The sequence below is a fragment of the Peromyscus maniculatus genome, chromosome 11 (genome assembly GCF_049852395.1).
Source record: "Peromyscus maniculatus bairdii isolate BWxNUB_F1_BW_parent chromosome 11, HU_Pman_BW_mat_3.1, whole genome shotgun sequence".
In the NCBI taxonomy this organism is placed as follows: Eukaryota; Metazoa; Chordata; class Mammalia; order Rodentia; family Cricetidae; genus Peromyscus; species Peromyscus maniculatus.
Window position 1 is genome coordinate 67,422,381 of NC_134862.1, and position 21,861 is coordinate 67,444,241.

The 21,861-nt window shown below is 40.2% G+C and overlaps 1 protein-coding gene across 2 annotated transcripts in view; it reads left to right on the forward strand.

Moving 5' to 3' along the window:
• Positions 1–5,368: 5,368 nt before the first annotated feature.
• The window catches only part of Astn1 (astrotactin 1), a 340,652-nt gene continuing 324,159 nt past the window's right edge, over positions 5,369–21,861 (forward strand). The window contains exon 1 of one of the 2 annotated variants that reach the window (XM_042258386.2): positions 5,369–6,292. In XM_042258386.2, the coding sequence (XP_042114320.1) occupies positions 6,010–6,292 (283 nt within the window). In that variant the 5' untranslated portion in view covers positions 5,369–6,009. The remainder of the gene's footprint in view (positions 6,293–21,861) is intronic. The other variant, XM_042258385.2, reaches the window with a different exon arrangement.

Here is a 21,861-nt window from a genome sequence, read left to right on the forward strand (position 1 = left end):
GTAGGTTGGCAGCCAATAGGACTCTGCGCCACACTCCCCACAGGCGCCCATTGGCTGGGCAGCCTAGCAGGGGGCGGGTTCTGAGGCCTACCGGCAATCTCCTTTGGCTAGCTGGAAGGCTTGGGTACCAGCTCTGTTAACCCTCCCAGCTTTGCAGCAGCGACTTTTTTTTTTTCTTTTTCTTTTTTTCCCTCTTCTTGCTTTCTTTCTCCCCCCCCCGCACCCCCCTCCCCCGGCGAGGATAAGGAAGCACTGGATAAATTCGTGGCTGCGTGTAGGATTAGGAGTGAGGGTTAGAGAATGTCAAAAGGCTGAGGAACAGGAAGTAGACAGGGAACTAATTACATTTTCTTCAATCTTCTGAGTTACAATAATCATTTGTCCCAGCCCATTTTGTTTGCTTGCTTAACCAGAACTCCCAGAGATAGGGTCCCATTTGATCCATTTCCCTTCGAATTTGAGGTTTCATTTGGTTGGTCTGTGCTTTTTAAGCCTCCTGAATTACTTAATTAGAAGTGGGCCCCCAAGTGAGAAATAGCAGCGCGCGCGCCTACACACACACACACACACACACACACACACACACACACACGCACATCACATCAGAGCTGCATAGAAAAGGGGAAGGCAAAAGACCGCAGGAGTCCATAAGATGGCTCAGCGGCAGAGAGTCTTAGAATCGCTGGACATCTAAATTGAGATACTTCACGCCCCCACACCAGAACTGTTGGGACAACAGCACAGAGGAGAACTTGAGGATTCTGGGGAGACAGTTAAAATGCTCTGCGTCCAAAAAAGAGAATTGTTTTGCCTGTGATGTTTTTCTTCTGTGTATCTCCTTTCACTCCAGTGAGTGTCAGGAAGAGGGACTAGAGAAAGGAGAACAGGAGCAGCCTTGTTTCTGTGAAGCAGGTGCTGTTGCTGAGCCTGTGAATCGGGGGTGGCGGGGTGGGTGGGGGGCTGAGCAAGGGAGAAGGGAGGGAAAGGAGGAAAGAATGAGGGATAAAAATATTAACTTAGAGTTGAAGGGTGTGAATAATATATTTTTGATATTCTAATAAAAGTGTGAAGCTGAAATACATTCTACTTACTGGTGAACTACACTAAATTTTGGTAAGAGCAGGGTAGAGTTATTGTTGAAGAAACATCCACTTCAATAGAAGAGCTGGAGGTTGAAACTGGGGGGGGGGACTCCCATAAAGTCATGTGATGAGGAGGGGCTATATAGAGAAGAATAGTCAGAAAGAGAGAGAAGTGTCTGGATTTAGTTTCCTTGAGTTAAGAGCAACATTAGAGATCACTTTGTAAAGAATTAGAAAAAAGAAGAGTTCAGAGGTTTAATGCGTGCTAAAGCAGTATCTATCTGGGCTAGCTAAGAAGTGACCAGTGACCATTAGCCAGATGTTCTGAAAGGGTAAGGAAAGCTGAGAAACCTCATCTTGCCTACAAAGCTTCATCCTATCATTCCTGACTTCCACTTGTTTCCTCCTCTGCATCCTATTCAAGTTATTCCTTCTTCATGCTGCAGATGTCTAAGCTATAAAACAAGCCAGAGAGTGGTGGTCCCATGGAGTCCCCAGATCTTCAACTAGGATAAAATACCTTGGCAAAACGCTGAGAATTTAACTGCCTCTATACTGCAGAGACCGTTGTCCCTGAGATTTCTAGAGACAGAGGCCCACTGAACCTGTCCCAAGTAAGAACACCTTGGAGGTCAGGGTTCTTGTGATATGACTTGAGGAAGTGAGAAAATGGATGAATGGGTAGAACAGATGTAACTCATGTCAATGGAAAGAACAAAGGGCCAGGATCTCTGGGGTGGGGTGGTGGTGGTGAAAGGGGGTGGCTGATCACTGATATCATGAAAATAAAGGAACTCCGCTGTTTTCTTCTGTGGTGTCTTAAACCACCCAATGGTATTTTAATGATGAAAAACATACATTAAAAACTCGACATGAGTTCATTGGGTGAATGTGTATGCGTTGATGCAACCACTGTTCACATTTCCAACATGATAAAAAGCAAATGATTACTCCTTCTTAGTCAAAAACTTATACACACCCAAAGAGAACTGTTATTTTAATACCCATTCCCAAAGAATGTTACTTGCTCTTAAATTTTGAATATATAGAATATTAGTGGTCTGTGCCTTCTTTCTTTCATTCATTATTGTGTCTTTGAGGCAGGAAGCTGATGACTATCTGACTTGGTTCCATGTTTTAATCTATTACTATTAGTGAACCTGCTCATAATGTTCCTATGTTTATCTGTTGGTGCACACATGCTATCACTCTTCAGGATAAACATCAAGTAATATAAATCACTGAATTTACTTTTTATACCTACAATGGAGAAATTTATGTGGCAATGATTCAAAAGTATACTTTCTGTCTGAAGAAGTTATATATATAGTGACAATGTTGAGGGTTATTACCATTAAACAACAACTAAATGTCTGAATGTATTAGATCCTTTGCATATATAATCTCATTTCTTTTTCACAAACACCATACAAATTATGTATTATTTTTATCATTTGTGTATTACTGTTATTGTTGTTTAAATACTGCAAATAAAAACACTGATTACAAGACAAGGAATTTAGTATCTGCACTGAATACATATATGCACATGAGTGCATGCGCGCGCACATGTGTGTGTATGTGTGTGTATGTGTGTGTGTGTGTGTGTGTGTGTGTGTGTGTGTGTATACATGCTCAGTGAATGAGCTAAGAGAATAAGAAGTGATGGAATTTCTCACTTCCACATGAAGCTGCAAGTTTATCTGAGGAGTTTGGACAACTTGAGGAATGAACACTGTATATCATGTGAACAGAAGGGCAGGGGAGGAGTGAAAATGGGAACTAGGCTTTACTTTCATTCGTGTGTATATGTGTGAACACATATTTGGGGGAGATGGTGATCAGGGAATGAGATATAGCACAGTGAACAAGCAATCTAGGGGATAAATAATGTAAGAAATGACTTATTCATTAAATTCCCAAGCCACAGAAATTTGTAGAAAAGCTACAATAGAAGGAAGAAAGAGTTCATGAATTTCTGGTAACTGGGGTGCTAGAGTACAGAACTGGCTGATAAGGAAAGCAATCAAAAAGGTATTACAAGAGTCAAGAAAAGAGGCCACTGACATTTAAATATAGAAGAGTGAACCCCAGGAGAAAAGTCAGGCTTGCAACTAACAAAACTTGGTATTTTGTAGTTTTAAATAGTACAAATATTTGCTTGTATGCTATCTATGGCATGGGATATGGATAGAGATGCTTGAGCTTATTCTATTCATAAAAAAATAAAGATGAACATGGTTCAGATTCCCCTTCAAAGGAGAGTATGAAGGCAGGCCTTGAAACACATCTGTTGTTTTGCTACAGCACATTCCTCTTACACAAAAGTGATGACTGAGACACACCCGCAATCTCCTTATCCCACTTCAATGTAAAGTGTTGTGCAGGAGATATTGTCTGGTTTCTATGAATTGCAGTTTCTATCCTCATCACTATGGGTACGGGAACCAAGTGTCTTGGCAAAATATGTTGTCCTTTTGTTCCCATAGCCTCTATTGTTAAACTCTTCTGTGGAAATTGACAACATAAAAAGAATCAAGATGTCAACATCTAACACTCCCAACTATAACATTTTAAGAAGACTCCATCGTGACTTATGGGAAGCTAATCCGACAGTGCTTCACTTGTGCTTTTTAACACAACACTTGATCTTTTCAAAATTAGGAAGACTTAAAATTATAGTAGATTACATACTATACAAAAGTAAGAGGGTTATTCTTTCTGCCCATGCTCTGATGGATGCCCAGGAAAAAGCAGGTGGTTGTTGGTATTTGCTGAATGAATTGCTGGCTGTCATCTATGAAATAATCTTTGTGCTTCAGTTGAACTTTTTTTTTTTTTTTTTTTTGTAGATTGATCTCATCAAGCACTTGACTATTCTCTTGGTCTTAGTTTCTTCATCTGTTAAAATAAGCCATTGGGCTAAGAGATGATCTAATAGTTGCATGCCATTTCTCACATTTCAGGGCTACTCTGTTTCATGGCCTCACTTTATTCCATGGCAAATCACTTTGCTTATCTATGTCCCATGCTTTTCTCTACATTGGAGAAGAGGAAAAGAGTTCATGAGGTCTTTACATCCTTTAGCACTCTTAGGGGAGCAATGAAGGTGACTGGAAAGCCCATTAGGTGATGTATCCCTTTTCAGTAGTTCGCAATGATACGTGCTAGTATACCTAGGCATTAATTTTCAGATATGTCAAGTTTAAGAAAAAAAATTCATCAATTCTTTTTTTTCTTTTTTCCTTCCATTCCTTAAATGTGACCTTAAACATTGATGGTTCAACTAGATTGAACTATTCAATTAGATTAATCTTTTAGAATGCATGTCACACATTTTTGTCTTTTAAAGGGCACATATTTGCATTTGTCAATAAATTACACCAGGTAGATTGGGACAGCAATTGTTTCAAAGCTGGGGTCCTAAATGAGAAGGTGGCAAATTCCATTTCTAGAGTAGGAACTGAGCTAAGCACAGTCTTCCAGCCCCTAGTGTTTGAATCAGCACTGAAGAGGGGATGTTGGAGGAGCATACTTCTGAAGTAAGTCATTACTTATTATGTGGAAATTCAGGCAAATATCAGATGCCAGCATTCCCTAAATTTTGCCTATGGCATACAGCATTTAATGGCATCAGCCTGCTCTAGTGGAAGGAGAATTTATATGAACTCTGTCTGGGTGGTGGTGCTGTTGTTCCTAAGAATACTTAGTGGGGGGGGGCACTAAACATTTACCCTGTTCTTTTCTTGACAGAGTTTGGATTAATCTTGATCATAACCTGTGATATTCTTTTATTACTTTCCCCCTGATTAGGACACCCGAGAAACTATGGTTCTCACATATCCTTTCTGCTCTATGCTATTTATTACTGGATTTTCTGAAATTAAATGCTTAACGTTTCTTTGAGACAAGTCTGCTTTCCCTATCAATCACAGTATCTTCTTCATCTTTTTATTGCTTATTGTACACAACATTTGTGACAGAAACAATATGCGTAAGTTGCAACTGAAAGTTCTATTTTGCTCAACAGTATGAGTTACATTGACTTTCTTCTTTGTTGTTCATCTTTTTTCAATTGCTCTATCTATATCAATATTGCAAACGTTATCTTTAAATTTTCTGTAGAGTCCATATTGGGTCAAAATGTATACATGTGCATTTTTCTCAACACCTTCTTAATCCAACAGACAAATCCAACTAAGAAGTTGTTTTATCAAGGAAGAAGAAAAAGAAGAGGAGGAGGAGGAGGAGGAGGAGGAGGAGGAGGAGGAGGAGGAGGAGGAAGAAGAAGAAGAAGAAGAAGAAGAAGAAGAAGAAGAAGAAGAAGAAGAAGAAGAAGAAGAAGAAGAAAAGCCACATGCACAAAACCCAAAAAGACGATGTACATTTTTATCTAGAATGACACCGATCGCCTCTCTCCACCTGCTTTGAAGAAGAGCTCTTTAAGGTGTGTGCCAGTGTATGCCTTTTCCAGAGCCATTTAGATGATGCTGCCACAGGAGATATTTTTGCATTACAAAGACGCAGTTCTAAAAAATGCAGAGCAGGTAGTTAATAACTAAGAGCCTGGGGGATGGAAAGGAGGGAGAGGCAGGAGCATCATCAGCCAGCTGGGGGCTGACCTGATTCCCTAGAATCCCCAGCCCTCTTCCTCTTTCCTCCCAACATCCTTCCTTCCCTTTTTCTCGTCCCCCCCCCCTTTCCCCTCCCCAGATAAGCAGCTCCGGGAAACAAAGAGCTGGGATCTCCAGACCTCAGCGCAGAACCTAGGGCTCTCTGAGAAGCATCTCATTTCGGGGACCAGGGCTCTCGAGCTCTGTGTCCCCTCCCCAACCTCCCCCGCCTCCCTAGCTTGCTCGCTGCTCCCTCCCTGCTCGCTGCCTCCCCCACCATAGCAGCGCTGGGAGGAAGGCGGCCAGGGCTCAAGATGGCTTTAGCCGGGCTCTGCGCCCTGTTCGCCTGCTGTTGGGGGCCCGCTGCGGTGCTGGCCACAGCTGCCGGCGACGTGGATCAATCCAAGGAGCTGGAGTGCAAGCTCAAGAGCATCACAGTGTCGGCGCTGCCCTTCCTGCGCGAGAACGACCTGAGCATCATGCACAGTCCCTCGGCCTCCGAACCCAAGCTCCTCTTCTCAGTGCGCAATGACTTCCCGGGAGAAATGGTCGTGGTGGACGACCTAGAGAACACGGAGCTACCCTACTTCGTGCTGGGTGAGTCCCTGGAGAGGTCGTAGAGGCCGGAGGAGGCGCTGGACGGGTGCCCCCACCCCCCACTCGGCCCGCTCCACACATCCACTTGCGGCCGCCACCTCCCCTCCCCCACACTATCTCCCTGGATCCGCCCCACTGCTGGACCTCTCTCCACACCCACTTGCAGGCCAGGCCGGCACTTTGGCTTTAGTGCACCTGATGTCCTCCCAAATCCAATCAATCTAGGGACCCGACCCCCCTTCTCAGCTGCCTTGCCCCTAAGGAACAGGTTGCTGGAGTGTCTCTGAAACCTTCCTTAGCCTTGAGCTGGGAGTTTTCATTCATGAACACATCTGAACAGAGTCAATTTCCAGCCAAACTCTTATAGGCCTCTCTCCCTGCTTGCATGCCACATGCTTAGCTCTTTGCTTCACATATTTGGGCACCCATGCCCACCCACCGCCATCCTCAGGCCTTAGGAACAGGAATTCTGTGGTCACCTTGCCAGCATGTGCATGTCTCACTGTAAGAGCTGATCATCACTCTTCCAAAGCCTTCTATTTGTCACCAGAGCTCTGACACCCTTCCTTCCAAACAAGTTTCTTGTGTGACTGGAGTTCATCTTGGGAAGTTGTACCTCCATGCCTAAAGCTAACCACCTCCTTATCCAGGTACCTCCACATCCCTATGATGATTTAAAGTCTCTTGTTTAAGGAAATGGCCCAACTGTGTAGCTCACCTATTGCAATTGCTCTCCTCGGCTCTCTAAACTTCCTTGGGTAGGTGTAGACATTCATGCACACAGAATGGCCTCCCTGGGCAAGAGGCTTTTCTGCCCTTTGTTTGCATCTCTCTGATCCCTTTCTCATAATTGTCCAGCAGTCACAAAATTCCTTCAGATAATGAATCTTATGCCACTTTGACTCTTCTCTTTTTGTTTTCATTACCAGAATCTTGTAACATCTCTCTACTTCTTCATCTGAAGCTCCACGTCTCTCCATATTGCCCACACCCAACTGTGCAGTCTATTTCTCCAAAAGACAATGGACATAGTCTTACAACATGCTTCACATATTCTGATTCTGTTCAGGAGAGAAGTTAAGGATAACCAGAATTCAGTCTCTAGGTTGAGAGAGAGAGAGAGAGAGAGAGAGAGAGAGAGAGAGAGAGAGAGAGAGAGAGAGAGAGACCAGGATACTACTACATTTACTTAACATCCTACAAACTCAAGTTCACTTTACATGAATGTAGTTCCCTGCTGGCCATGTGTAGGTTGAAGCCACAGGTGAAATTATAACCTCTTTCCCTGGTCTTCTTTCACAAAGATTCACCTTTATACCGAGAACATTTAGGGAGAAGTGAGTAAACCCCGTTCCTGAACTACAATGGAAAAGTAATTTTAAAAATTGCCTGGTCCTATGAAAAGTTCATTTAGAGTTCCTGGCGTGCAACTCAGTTAAACCCATTGAAGCCAACCTACACACTTGAATGGATTATTTTATTTTTTGCAGGAAAAATACCAATAACATAATAAAGACTGGGGGCTGGCTAGATATAGGAACAGTGTGGCTGTGCTACTCATTACAACATACAATTTGTTGAGTTATTCAATGGATGTAAAGTACATGTTGAAGTCATGCTGATGTGCAAATACAATCTGTTCATCATGCTTTGTAAGAATGAATGTGGAGAATTATATGTTTCTAAAGAGGCTGTTTGGGGTTCTGCATGCAGTGTTTACTGTGCATAAAGGTGGACATATGTGGATAAAAAGGGGAGTTGGGCTAGCAGGTTCTGAGAACTCCACTTTTCTTTTTGAAGAATCTCAAGGCAGGACCATATACTGTGGTATACCTATATGAGCTAGATGTCCAAAGCTCAGATGTTCAAGAATGGGTTTTCTGTGCCTTTGTACAAAACTGCCCACTGCAGCACCCTGTTGGGGTTGCTATGGTAACCTACTGCACTAAGGCATTTGCACAGAGGCACGGGTACTTTCACTTCAGATTCAGAAAGTGCATGATTGTTCTCCAATCTCTCAGTCACCAAAATATGCTCAGGAACAGTGATTTGCTAGTGTCTGTCCCTTTTGGCCTGGAATTCTCAAAGGAGCAGCATATAAGTGAGCAGAAAGGGAGAGGAGTCCAAATTCATGGGGGACAGACTGAAGGATACTTGTTCTTAAAGTTAACTTTTGTGGTCCTGAGTGCTACAACTCAAGACTCATAGTGAGGGATGTAATAATCTGTGTTAGATCTCCTCTCACACTTCTCTGGAAGCAAACCAGCTACCAGTCAGTAGTTCTGGGAATTTATGAAGCTCATATTTCTTTGCTACTATCAGGACACAGAAGTTAACTAAAACATGCCTGGCCCAGGTGCTTTCTAGTCAACAGGGACACAGATACTTGTGTGTTTGGGTGTTGACAAACAGGAGTGCTGAGGAAAGGGATGCTTCTGTGAGATGAGCAGACTCCATGGAGCACAGACTTAGCAGTGCCTTGGCCAAAATCAGGTCCTATCACTCCAGGAAAAAAAACTGAGAATAAATAACAAAAACAAATGTTGGCTTTCTTTTGCTCTGAAGATCAAGTAAGACTTTTCTCATTCTAAGCAAGGGTCTTCAAAAAGTGATCTTGCTGCCAACTTTTCAAGCCCCTTATCCTTTCAAATCAGCTGCAGTTTTCAGGATTCTTTTAAAATTTTTCACATGCCTCCTTCTCCCTAGAGGGCTCTTTATCCTTCCCTTGCCCACAGCTGTTCAGTTGTATGAATGTTACACCCATGTTACCTTTTTGTGAAGCCTTCCCTAACACCTCCACAGACCACTGTCATCTGGAACACTCTTTTTTCTGTTTGCAAAGACTAGAAGGACTCTATCTATCTATCTATCTATCTATCTATCTATCTATCTATCTATCTATCTATCTACCTACCCACCCACCCACCCATCTATCTACCTACCTATCAATCTATCTATCTATCTATCTAAATATATATATAAATGAAATAAAAGGTTTATTTGACTTGGCTTTGTCTAGGAGAACTGGAGGTATTTGAGGTCATGTGGAAAGATTAAGATGATAATGGTGACTGTGAATACATGGATATAGGGATGGCCTGGCTATGTATGGAGATTAGCCTATCTTGACTAGAGCGGACCCTCAATATGGAAATGGTGGGAACTTCGTGTGGTTCTGGAGAGTAGGTCAAGGCTCTCCACGTCAGGCAGGGAGAGCTGACTAGACACAGAGAGCAGTGACAAGTGACATGTGGCTCCAGAGACTATCTCAGCTATCATTCCTGTCCATTTTACTTGTAAGATACTCTCATGAGGTAGGGTAGAAGGAATCCTTGTCTCCTGTTCTGTTCTGTGAGGTGGAAATTACAGACTGTGAGACAAGGGTAAGATGGCACTTTAAGTTATGACTTCTTTGGCTATCCAAAGCTTTGAATTGGAAAGTTTATATTCTGGTCCTGTCATCTCTAGCTTTCCTGCCTTTCCACAAATATGAAATTCATTGTGAATGATTGTCTTCTCTATGGTACTTGTCAGGCAACTCCAAGCCAGATAATCTACACCTCTGCTTTCAGGTGTGTTGTGAAAATTTTCAAAGAATTGCAAAGCAACTGTAATTTATAACTGAAAATATTTGGGTATATAAGCCATATTATCCTCTTGGGAGAATTCAAAGGTTTACTAAATTAATATCTCAACTAAAATTCTTTTCTTTGCTTTCACAATGGCAGATATTCCTGCTTTGGGGGCATATTTGATCTTGGGGTAGAGTTAATGTGAAGAGGTACATCCAGCTTTTCTGTGCTGTGAATGGGATGTGTTTATCATTCCCAATAGCATCTGAAGAGGGTGTTCTTCTGCTTCAAACATAACTCTTGAGCCTTTGTATATATAGACCTCAGTGAAGAGACAGCTTATCCTTACACCTCAGTGTTTTGCATTAGCTGCTGTGGGTTTAATGGAAGAAAGTGCACCTAAGGATAAATTAGTTAACCTGTAGAGGTATAGCAAGGGCCCACATACAAGATGCTGCCAGAAGTGACTGGAGCAGTCCAGTGTGGTAGTTAAAAGAACAGGCTATGAAGGCAGATCTGATATCAGCCTCTGGCTTGCCGCCATTTCCAACAACAGAGAAGAGTGAAGATCATTGGAGATAAATAAATTGCTCAAGGTCTCATTGTTAATAATGAATTGATTTGTCACTTAAACTTAGGACAGGTATGACATTTAGGTTTTTCTCTATGCCTTTTGCTGTATGCTTTAATATTTTTTCAAGATCTGTCCTTTTATACAGTTAGATAATGGCTTTCTGGCAATGAATAGAATAGAGAAAATATACTCACCTGCTTTATACAGAGAAATCCTTTGTGTGTAAATGTCTCTTGAACAGCTTTATCCATTTAGTGTTTCCTCACACAAGGCTTAATGCTGAAGGTGAACTCCATCAAGAAACACCCTAGAAGTTTTATTTGGCTATGAAAGATTTGGGAATTCTTATTCATATTCCTGTTCCTTTACTACTTGGAGGTATTTTATGGCATCCAGAGGCATGATGAACCTGCTGGGTGATGATGATGATAATAATATGTTCAATATTCTGAGTGGTGCCCTCCCTAGAAATGCAAACTGAGAATATGAGGGGGAGGGGACAATGAGGCCATGCAGAAACACTGTGTGTGGCTCCTGTAGGAACCTTCTGATTTTTGTTATATGGTCTTGTGCTTAGAATTCACTGTCAGAGCCCAGTGAGCTCTCCTGTAGTGAGCACCTGGCTTCATATACAACACTGAACAGTATTTTTTCCTTACAGGTGGGCTTTGAGCTAACATGAAACAATTGAAGTACTTCAACATCCCCAACTTCATTTCACAGATATCTCCATCTTCCATTTAAAAGGGATCTTTAAAATGTATTTCCTGTATTTCTCTTGCTCTTCTATACAATGAACTTTAGGTTAACAGTGAACACATTTAAACAGAGTAGCGACCTCATCTGAGACATGGTGGGATGAATGATGGCAATTTTAAGCTGGAGTTTTCAGCACTTAAACAACACATACAAGCAGAGTGTGCTAATTTATAGCATTGAGAGGTTTATTATTTACTGTTTCTCCACAGAAATGTAGATTTTTACATCAAAGGAGTTTTGAATGCAGGAATGATGAATTTTACGATGCTTCAAGTGTTCTTCAAGATGTGCTGATACAGCTTAAATTCAAGACATTGGAGCTCATGAAAGAAAAATAAATACCAGCTTAATTTCTTTATTCCTCTTTGGAGGGAAGATTGAGGTCTTGTTTTATAGAGCAAAGACATACATCCATATGCATGTACACACACACACACACACACACACACACACACACACTCACACATCCATATGCATGTACACACCCACATACACATCCATATGCATGTACACACATACCCACATACACATCCATATGCATGTACACACACACACTCCCTCCCTTACTTCCTCCTTTTTTTCTTTGATTCCACCCTCCCTTTCCTAGCTTTAAATATAATTAAACTTAAATGGCTAGGAATTTCTCAGATAAATGCCATTTTATGAGGACAGAATTTGGCACATTTTCAGCAGACATGTCAAATCTTAATTTCTTCACTTTTATAACACATTCAGATAGATGGCCACAGACTGTAGCGAAGCTCTATTTTAAGCAAGTTAGTCACCCAGGACAAGTTAGCTTATGACAATTTCCAATGCAATGACATCTACCACCATATTACTTTTATTACAAATCTGATGTACTTTAAAACTTATAAGAAAATCAAAATATCTCCATGGACCTTCATGAGGTTTCTTTTAAAAGAAGAAGACTCAGAAAAATTAAGTGGTTGCTGCTGGAAATCTGAATTGACACCATAACTTTTGTAAAAGCGGCATTGAAAATGTGCCGACCCAAAGATCCAGCCATTTCACTTCTAGCTATGTATCACACAACAAAGAAAGTCTTCAGTGTATACACAGGAATATTTGTAACAATGCTGTTGGTAGTAGCAACCATGGACACGTCATGAATAGAAGACCAAAAATAAACATGGTGACACCTCCACCTAGTATGACGTGATCTAGCCACCCTGTGTAGGGACAGGTACAGATGTGGCCAAATGTTTATGCAAAGAAAGGACACAAAAGACAAAGGGAAGAATGGAGTCACCTCTAATAGAAAATGTCTTAATGAGAAGGGGAAGAAGAAAGGGGAGTTTGAAGATGATGACAGGACTTGATTTGGGTCTTTGTTGTTGTTTAGTTTTGAAAAACATGTTTCATTGTTTAGAACACTTTTAGATTCATCAACACTCAAGCCCTCCTCCCGTTACCCTTTACGTTAGTATGGTGTTTTTGTCACAGTTGAAGAACCAGCTTTTGCCTTTCCGCTCACGGGCCCATCCATGGCATTACATTGCATTTAGTTGTCCTGTTTCCTCAGGCTTCTCTTGCCGATGATACGTTCTCAGATTTGTTCTTAATGACCTTGACAGTTTGAAGAATATTGCGCCGCTGTTTGTAAAATGTTCTCCCATTGGGATTGGTCTGGTCTTTCCTCAGTAATTAGAAGAGATGTGGGGTTTGAGGATGAAGGTATATCTTGTCATTTTTGTTGTACAATATCAACCTGGCTGCTCACAGATACTGTTGATTGTGACTAACTAATGAGGTTGGGCTGTGAAGTCTCCTCTGCAGAGGTTCACTTTTCTCCCCATTCCATACTCTATACCAGCAGAATACATTGCTCACAGACGACACTAAGATACCCACGGTCCACTTATTTTATAGGCTTGGTGTCTGTATAAATTATTTAAAATCATCCTCTGTGAGAGAATCGTATTTTCTGTTTATTTATTTAATTATTCACTCATAACAAGTGCACTCATAAATATGTCTTTTGTACACTAGGAAATAAAATTTATTTTATATTTGAGGGTTTTTTGTTTTGTTTTGTTTTTTGAGACAGGGTTTTTCTGTGTAGTTTTGGTGCCTGTCCTGGATCTCATTCTATAGACCAGGCTGGCCTTGAACTCAGAGATCTGCCTGGCTCTGCCTCCCGAGTGCTGAGATTAAAGGCATGCACCACCACTGGCCGGCAAATATATTAGGGGTTTTAATTCAATATTGTTGTATTGATTTTATTGCTCCAGTTGCTTGTTCTAGCTTTGCCTAATAGGAGCTCTTTCAGTAGGCTCCTGTGTATTTCACCTGCTCCTATTATTGTGGAGCTGTGTTTTGAAGTTTCTCACTTTTAGTCTATGTAAGTTCTTCTAGGTTTATTTATCCACATGTTACACGCTCCTACCTGAAATAGTTCTGTGCATCAGTTCCTTGTTGGAAAATGGTGTTAGAAACCAAGATCTAGGCACCAGGAATTATTTTATGCATTGAGTAAGTATTGTTGCTTTTACTTTGCAACTGTCAGAACAAAGGAACAAAATGTGTATGCTGACTCACACATTCATGTATTCCTAGTGTTTCTGCATCTGTAGGTATATTAAGCTAAGCATCAGTTAGCACTGAGGACTCTAACTCTATTCCACTCTCCATATTATTAATGCATTAGTGAGTCGTTCTATACTAACCCTCCTGATTATCTCACTTCAACAATGAGAAACCTGGCCCTGATCATCTGCCATCCAGTTATTCAAAATTTCAATTCCAGTGTGCAGTTTATAGCAGTCATTAGAACTTGCTTGTCCACACCCCTGTGGGAAATGACTTTAGCAGCTAGAGTTCAGCTTTGGGTACAGTTTCTTTCGCTTTAGTCATAAACACTACTCATTTCCAAATTTGCGTGGGTCAGCACTTACCCCTTGCTGCCTTTGGTGAGACTGCTCACATATCTCTATTAGAGTTAGCATTTTTTGTCACATTCTTCAGCCTATCTTAGGGACCTCAAACATCCTAGATGATTTCTTTTATTTTAATTTTCTGCCATTAGAGTTGGCTCTTTGCACTCTAATGTTACATGTTTTGTTAATTGTAAATGTGTTGGTGCCTCTCATGTACCCTTATGTGATAATATATCCATGGTTATGGGGCTATACAGATTAATTTGGCTATCCTACAAAATATCTCAACCTTCCTTCTTCACATCCTTACTTCCTTACTCCCAGACTCTGGGTGGAAAAGACAGGCTCTTCGGTCAAATCCAGGTGTGTTTGTCTTCCGTGTCTTTCTTTGTCTCATAATTTTTCTTTGCATGTTCAGGAAGTTATCTTGACTCCTAGAGGTGTTGATATGTTTGACACACACATTTATTATCCTGCCAGGATTCTTGCCCTGATCCTGTGTGCTTACAATAGGGCCAATCAGGCAATACTATTATCTCCCAGTTTTGCCAGGAAACATTTGTGGGCTTTTATTTTTTTTTTTAATGGCACCCATTCCCTTGATGTCTACCTTGTAACAGCCTCCTCCTTGTAGATTTGTACAATCTGGACAAAGTGGCCAAAGGAACAAGTCTATATATGCTAGACATCTTAATGAACAGACATTGAGTGTCTCTTTTTTAAAAAATGTCTTCAGCTTGTCAAGAAGATGGCTCTGAACACCTTGTGGGATCAAGGGTTTTGATTCAGCTCCTCAAGTCTGTGTGCAAGCACTTCTATCTGTCAAGTCACTTTGCTGTCTCACAACTATCACATACATTTTTATTTATTTATCTATTTATTTATAGAATGAGACCCATGTAGCTTGGGATGGTCTTGAATTTCTTTTTTTTAATATTTTTACTTCTTATTCCTTTAATTAAATACACATTTAATATAATAATGTTAATACAAAAGCATACTTGCTTGGCTTTAGAAATCACATGGCATTTCTATGTGTCTGATGTAAGTTTATCTTTGACTCCAGAAGCAGAGAGCACACACAATCAATAGAGTTGGAGGAACAACTACCCCACAGCTCACTCTCCAGGAGTGACCAAGGATGGGTTAACAACACCATCAGTGCTATAACGAGACACAGATTCACAGGTCAATACAGGTGTTACTTCTCAGTGGCTAAGGTCACAGATCACTGTCTCTGCATTTCTCTGAACTTCCACTTGTCTTAATATTTCAGTTAATGTTTGTGTCACTTTGGTAGGTTGTTTTGTTTATTATACAATTCTTGCAAGAGGAAGACGAAATGAGAATGACCTGAGATCACAGAGTTAGTAAGATTTGCAGGTAGAATTAGACCCACATCTGCAGATCTACATCCCACATTTATATCCGAAAGTGACTGACACTAGCTCCTCCATCAGATAGCACAGAGGTACTTTCTGAGTTGTCATCTGTTTAGAATTTATATGTCATCTGTAGAGAGTGTATCTATTGTCATAGGATTATAAGATGAATTAAATAAGCTAACAGAGAAGAGTCATTTGCCCAGACCTAGTCAATAACAGTAGATCAGCATTACATCTCATATCTATGTCTTCTCCCTGAATTGCTTTATGGTTATAGACCTCTGGGTGGGTGTATGAACATACAGACCAAGTAACCAGATTAATAACATCTGGTATCAGCTAAGCACTTACTATCAAGGTTCTATGCTAGGTCTTGAACTTCTTATACTCCTGCATCTACCTCATAAGATCTTGGACTATGGGTGTGCTTGACCACTCCTCTTTCTTTTATGTACTCAGCACTAGGTTTATTAAGATTTAGTTGTGCTGTGATGGATGATTATAGACCACTTTGGTCTAATTAGTATCTTCTGAAATAATGCTACTTTTTTTTTTTATATATGCCTTCTCCAGTTTGGTAATTCCTAATAGCATGTACCTCTTAAGAACTTCAAATACAGGTGGCACAATACAGCGACTAAATTTTAACTTTTAACTAGTTAACTCTCAATCAGGCTAATACATATACAAGCTACCATATCTAGCAGTGCATGTACAGAACACTGGCACCATTGTTCAAAGGATTACAAATGCTGTAGAACACTCCATTGTGGATATTGACCGCATTTTACCAGCTTCTTAAATGGCTGACACCCAGGTTACCTCCTATTGCCCACCACTGGATACAATGTTGCAATTATCATCTTTGTGCATATTTTCTTAAGCACTTTTGGGGAAACTTGTATGTCTGGTTCGTAAAGATGATAAGTATTTAGCAAGTTTGCACTTGAGTGGTTTATACCAGTCTGTACTCTCCTTATCAATATGTGGTTTCTATACATGCCCCCTCTCCAGTTGTCCTTAGTTCTGTCCATAGTTCTGAAATAGTTGTCAGTCCACTAGACTGGCATCCCATTGCTAGTCTGTTTTGTATGTTGTTAGTATTCAGATACTTGGTAGAACGCTGCTTTGTCTATAATGTGAATTATAAACATTTTACAGGATGTTGCATATTTTGCCTTTGATTATATTCATTTTGTTTGTTTGCTTTTCTGGAGATCTCATATAGCCTAGGCTGGCCTTTACCTACCAAGTTCTGGATTGATAAATGTGCACCACCGTTGCAGATCTTATTTGTTCATTTTGTTGCTGGGTTTTCAGAAAGATTTGAAATTTATAAAATTAAAGGCAATAATTATTTCTTTTGGAGTCTATTCTTTTTCCATGTCTTAGCTGAGAACGTTTTCTGTATGTTAAGATTATAAAATGATTCATAAGTTTTCTTTTAATATATAATGGTTTTTCCTTACATTTAAATATTTAAGTGGATATTGAGCTTATTCTGGTATGTAGTAAGACAGATAGCCTTGTTTGGATGGGCCATGTAAATTATTCCCTATTGTTACTCAGATGTCTGTACCATTCCTTAAACAACCACAGATTTCCCTCTGATTGGAGATGCCACCTTTACTATGTACTCATTTGATAATGTATTTAGGTCTGATTCTGAAATTAGGTTAAATTGAATAAAAATTAGCATATTACAGAAGAATTGATTGTTTCTCCCTTCATAAATATTGTTTTTATAATTAAATTTTTTTTAGTATTTATAGAGCTAATGATAGGATTTTTCCCCTTATATTTATTTGAAAAGTGAATTATATACATAGATTTCCTCATTTTGAACTGCTTTTGCATTTCTAAAACAGTCTTCACCTGGTAGTAATTAATTGTTCCTTGAATATGAAATTGGATTTTGTTTGATAATATTTCATGGAGAGTACATCGCACCACTATTTCTAAGTGAAGCTATTCTTAGGTTTTCTGACTGTGTAGCCTTTGTCAGAATTTAGTATCAATTTTACATTTGCTCCATAAAAGTAATTGCTTCTTTTTTCTAGAACAATTTAAACAGCATTGAAATGATCTATGGTGCCTAAATCACCGCCTGGTGATAGGATGATTATAATGACCAAATTGTGAATTAGTGACTTTGTTGGTGAGATAATGAACATGTAAGTAAGAGGTCTAAGCCAAAGGATGCTGGGATATATGAATGGGTCATAGCACTTCTTGGTTTGGATGAGAAATTATTAGCTGTAGCTTAAGAAGCAAGCAGTAGAAAGGGCAAGTCCAAAAGTAGGTCAAAGGATGTAAATAGATACATACTTTGGTGCCCATGTTTAAAGTGACAACACATAGTTGAAGGGACATGAGATTAAACATGTACACCCTAGCAGTATCTAGTGAAATTTGTTTTTAACTGCTTCTAGACTGAGGTATGTTTGACACCTTATCTGGTTTCCTGGTGACTCTATTTTCACTATAACCTCTTTGCACATAGCATCTTCTGGTACACTGAAAGTCTGCACACTGTCTGTGGTCCTGACTCTGGCTTTGGATTGCCTGCTTTCCCCTGGAGAGCTACTTTTTCTATACATTTAAATTCCCTTTGACTCATTCTTTAACCCATTTGTGGTGGTATTGTTTTCCCCAAAATCTTGTGCACCCTAATAAACTTATCTGGGGTCAGAGACAGAACAGCCACTAGATACAAAGGCTAGAAAATGGTGGCACTCACACCTTTAATTCTAGCACTCCAGAGGTAGAAATCCTTCTGGATCTCTATGAGTTCAAGGCCACATTGGAAATGGCCAGGCATGGTGACACACGCCTTTAATCCCAGAAAACGAGCCTTTAATCCCAAGGAGTGGTGGTAGAAAGCAGAAAGGTATATAAGGTGTGAGGACCAGGAACTAGAAGCATTTGGCTGGTTAAGCTTTCAGGCTTCTAGCAGCAGTTCAGCTGAGAGCCATTCTGGATGAGGACTCAGAGGCCTCCAGTCTGAGGAAACAAGACCAGCTGAGGATCCGGCGAGGTGAGGTAGCTGTGGCTTGTTCTGGTTCTTTGATCTTCCAGTTCACCCCAATAACTGGCCTCAGGTTTGTTTTTATTAATAAGAACTTTTAAGATTCATGCTACACCAATTTACTTTCTCTTCCACTCTTTTCTGTGTTCCCCCTTTTCTCCTTTCTAGTATTTCATGGTTGACTAATATGGTGAATCTTGGTTTTTAAATTGGCCTAGGAAATTAATAAAGCACACCTGAGTGTGTCTGTAAGTGTATTTTCAAAAGCTCGTGGGATCATGGAACTTGAGGGCTATGGCCTAATTAATGGTTTACTTTTCTGATGGGTTCAGAATTTAGATGGACTTTCAGGAGAGTGTGGAACTGTTAAAGGTGGGGTCTAGTTGGAAGAAGTGGTTTGGTGGGAATATGCATTTGAAGACCATATTTTGGCCATTTCTCGTACACTATTTGTCTTTGATTCCTGGCTTACACGAGGTGAACAGCTTTCACCCACCATATTTTCCTCCATGATGTTTCTGCCTTGCTATGGTCCTAAAGTGATGGAGTGAATTTTGTGCTTAAACCTCTAAAACTGTGGCTGAAATAAGTCCTTTTTCAACTTGTTTCTCTCGTATATTTGTCACAGGACCAAAACTATGACCAGCAGAGTGGCTTTTTTTTTTTCATTCCAGCACTGACCTGGGGCATAATCTAGTGGAACATCATGCCAAATGGTGAAATGTGCCTCCTCTGAGATGTATCCCATGCTCATGGGATGGATGGCAACTTCCTTTGCCACTCCATTGCATCTTCCATAGCATGTATTCTCAGCATTAGGACCATGTATGGGCTCCAGAGTTCACTGAATATAAAGTGAATATATGAATATAAATTCTAGACACAGAGTTACTTCTCAAGTGAGATTTTTAAATGTGCATGATAGGCTAGCTTTCTGGGAGAAAAGAGAGTCTATATAAAAGTAACTCAGAAGAGAAAAGCAAGCTTATGGCCCCTCAGGTGACAGTTCTAGGGTCAGAGGTTAAGTTTGGCAGGATTTTCTGCTTTATTCAATTGTTTAGAAGCCTAAGATCCTTCTGTCCTATTTCTCTGCTATTCTGTAGGCCAGAATACTCTTCTATGGCAAGGCAGTTCAAAAGGATGCATGTATTTCCTGGAAGGGGAAGGGCAGATGTTTTCAGGATAACACATCCTTTATACTTCTATACCACACCTGGAAATGCAGTGTTATCTAGGTGGCTACATACTAGACTTAACTCAATAAAATGAAGGAAAGAGATGATGGAAGAAGGGGAAATGGAAAGGAAGATATATATATATATATATATATATATATATATATATATATATATATATATATATATATATATATATATATATATATATCTTTAGTAAACACCGCATATAAGGAAGCCTCTGAAATAAAGAAACATCCCTTGGCACACACGCAATTCTGCTATCCTTCCCAAACAAGTTTTGGGAGTTCACCCCTTCAGTTCTGTCACCTCCTGCCTTCCTCCTGCTGCGTTTTTCAGCATGCAGGCTGCTCACCAGTGTGTTTGACACTGGTCCTAGTTTTCCTTTCATCTATCTCTTGCCCTTAGACAAGCTGTATTAGCTGTGTTGACCCAGATTAACAAGTATTTTCTGAAAGGACAAGGTGGTAAATATTTTCAATCCTAGGCCACTTGGTCTCTACAACTACTTAATAGACCCTTATAGTGGAAAGGCATCCATAGATACTAGGTAAATATAATAGGTAAATGAATGACTGTGGCTATGTTCCACTAAAATTTTATTTAGAGAAGCCAGCAAAAGATGAGCAGCCTTTCATATAGATAGTACATCTAATGTCCCACTTTATAATTCCCTGATACCCCCTGTGCCACAGTCCCACCTTCAGACTCGCATTCTGTACACAGATGACCGTGGTCCCACTCTTCTGCTCCCTACATGTGTCTAACTCTGATATTGTCCCTACTTGGCACAGTTTCTATTCCAGTCTTTCTTGTGCTCTCCTTCCACTCTGCCCCTCATTTGGTTCTTGGAAATTCACCAGTTTATTGACTACATTGTATTTTCTATGTGCATTAGAGTGCTCTGACACTATCATTTCTTAATGTACAGTTTATCATGATATTCAATTGTATTGTTTTTGTAACTATAGAGCATCCAGCGCTCAAATGAGCAGATGAAAATCGTCTCCCCAAATCTATGGGCATTTTCTTCTAAGTCCAGAGCAAATGCTGAGGTTTGTATAAGAATGTTCTTATTTGTATGGATTCCAGGCACTATGATTATCGGAGTTCTGATCTCCATTTGTTCCTGAAAGTTGCTTATTAATTTTTTTATTGACCTTGATGAACTTCCTCTCACATTTCCCTAAGTGACTATTTCAGACTTTTGGTAAAATAATTAAGCTTTCAACTTAATTCCTACATATTTACACTTTCCAAGATCTTGTCTCATAACTTACCCAAAGTTCTGAGGCTATTAGGCATAAATGACCTCTGATTTCTCTGCAACTCCAACCTGTAAATGTACACATTCTGCTTTCATTATTATTTTCCCTCCAATTTCTAATACTTTCTAAGCAGATATCAAATCCCAGATGTGACTCTTGACTCTGACAATATAATCAGACATAACCATGTCACAAAAGCAAGAATTCCATCTCTCTAGGCTCTCACTGTTTCTGCCATTCCTCTCTTCTAGATTTCCACTCTTTTGCCTCAATCCCCCCTTTCATCTTAGAAATATCCTCAAGTCTCTTTATCCACCAGCCTGTGTGTGCTCCAGCACTGGTCCCCTAATGTCAAATCCAGCTCACTTCTTCTATCCTCCCTCATCTTAGTAGCCCTTCACGCTGTTGCCCTTCCTTGAAGTGACGAGTATGGGCTTCATTGTCAGACTGATAATAAGATAATTGCAACAGCTCCAGGCATCACATCATTTGGGACAATGTTCAGAGGAAGAGTCAAGATTGATTTTGGTCATTCTCTCGAAAGAAAGGAGGCTGCATTTTCTCAGCAGACCCTAGAAGCCACTCCTTGCTAGTTTTTGGTCTAGTAAATAGAACAGAACTGTGTCTTGTGCATCCTTGGACCAGTTTCTGTTCAGAATGATACAGTAGTTAGTTGGCTCTGAAGAAAAATCAGGATCCATTCTGGAGCTGAAGTCAAACAATGAGGTAAAGAAACTACCTCAAGGTCACCCCTTCAACTCTCTGCCTTCTACTGCCAAATAGTGACCTATTGATGACATTTGTGTCTTAACCTTGAATTGCTTCCATTTTTCTGTGTGTGTGTGTGTGTGTGTGTGTGTGTGTGTGTGTGTGTGTGTGAATGTTGT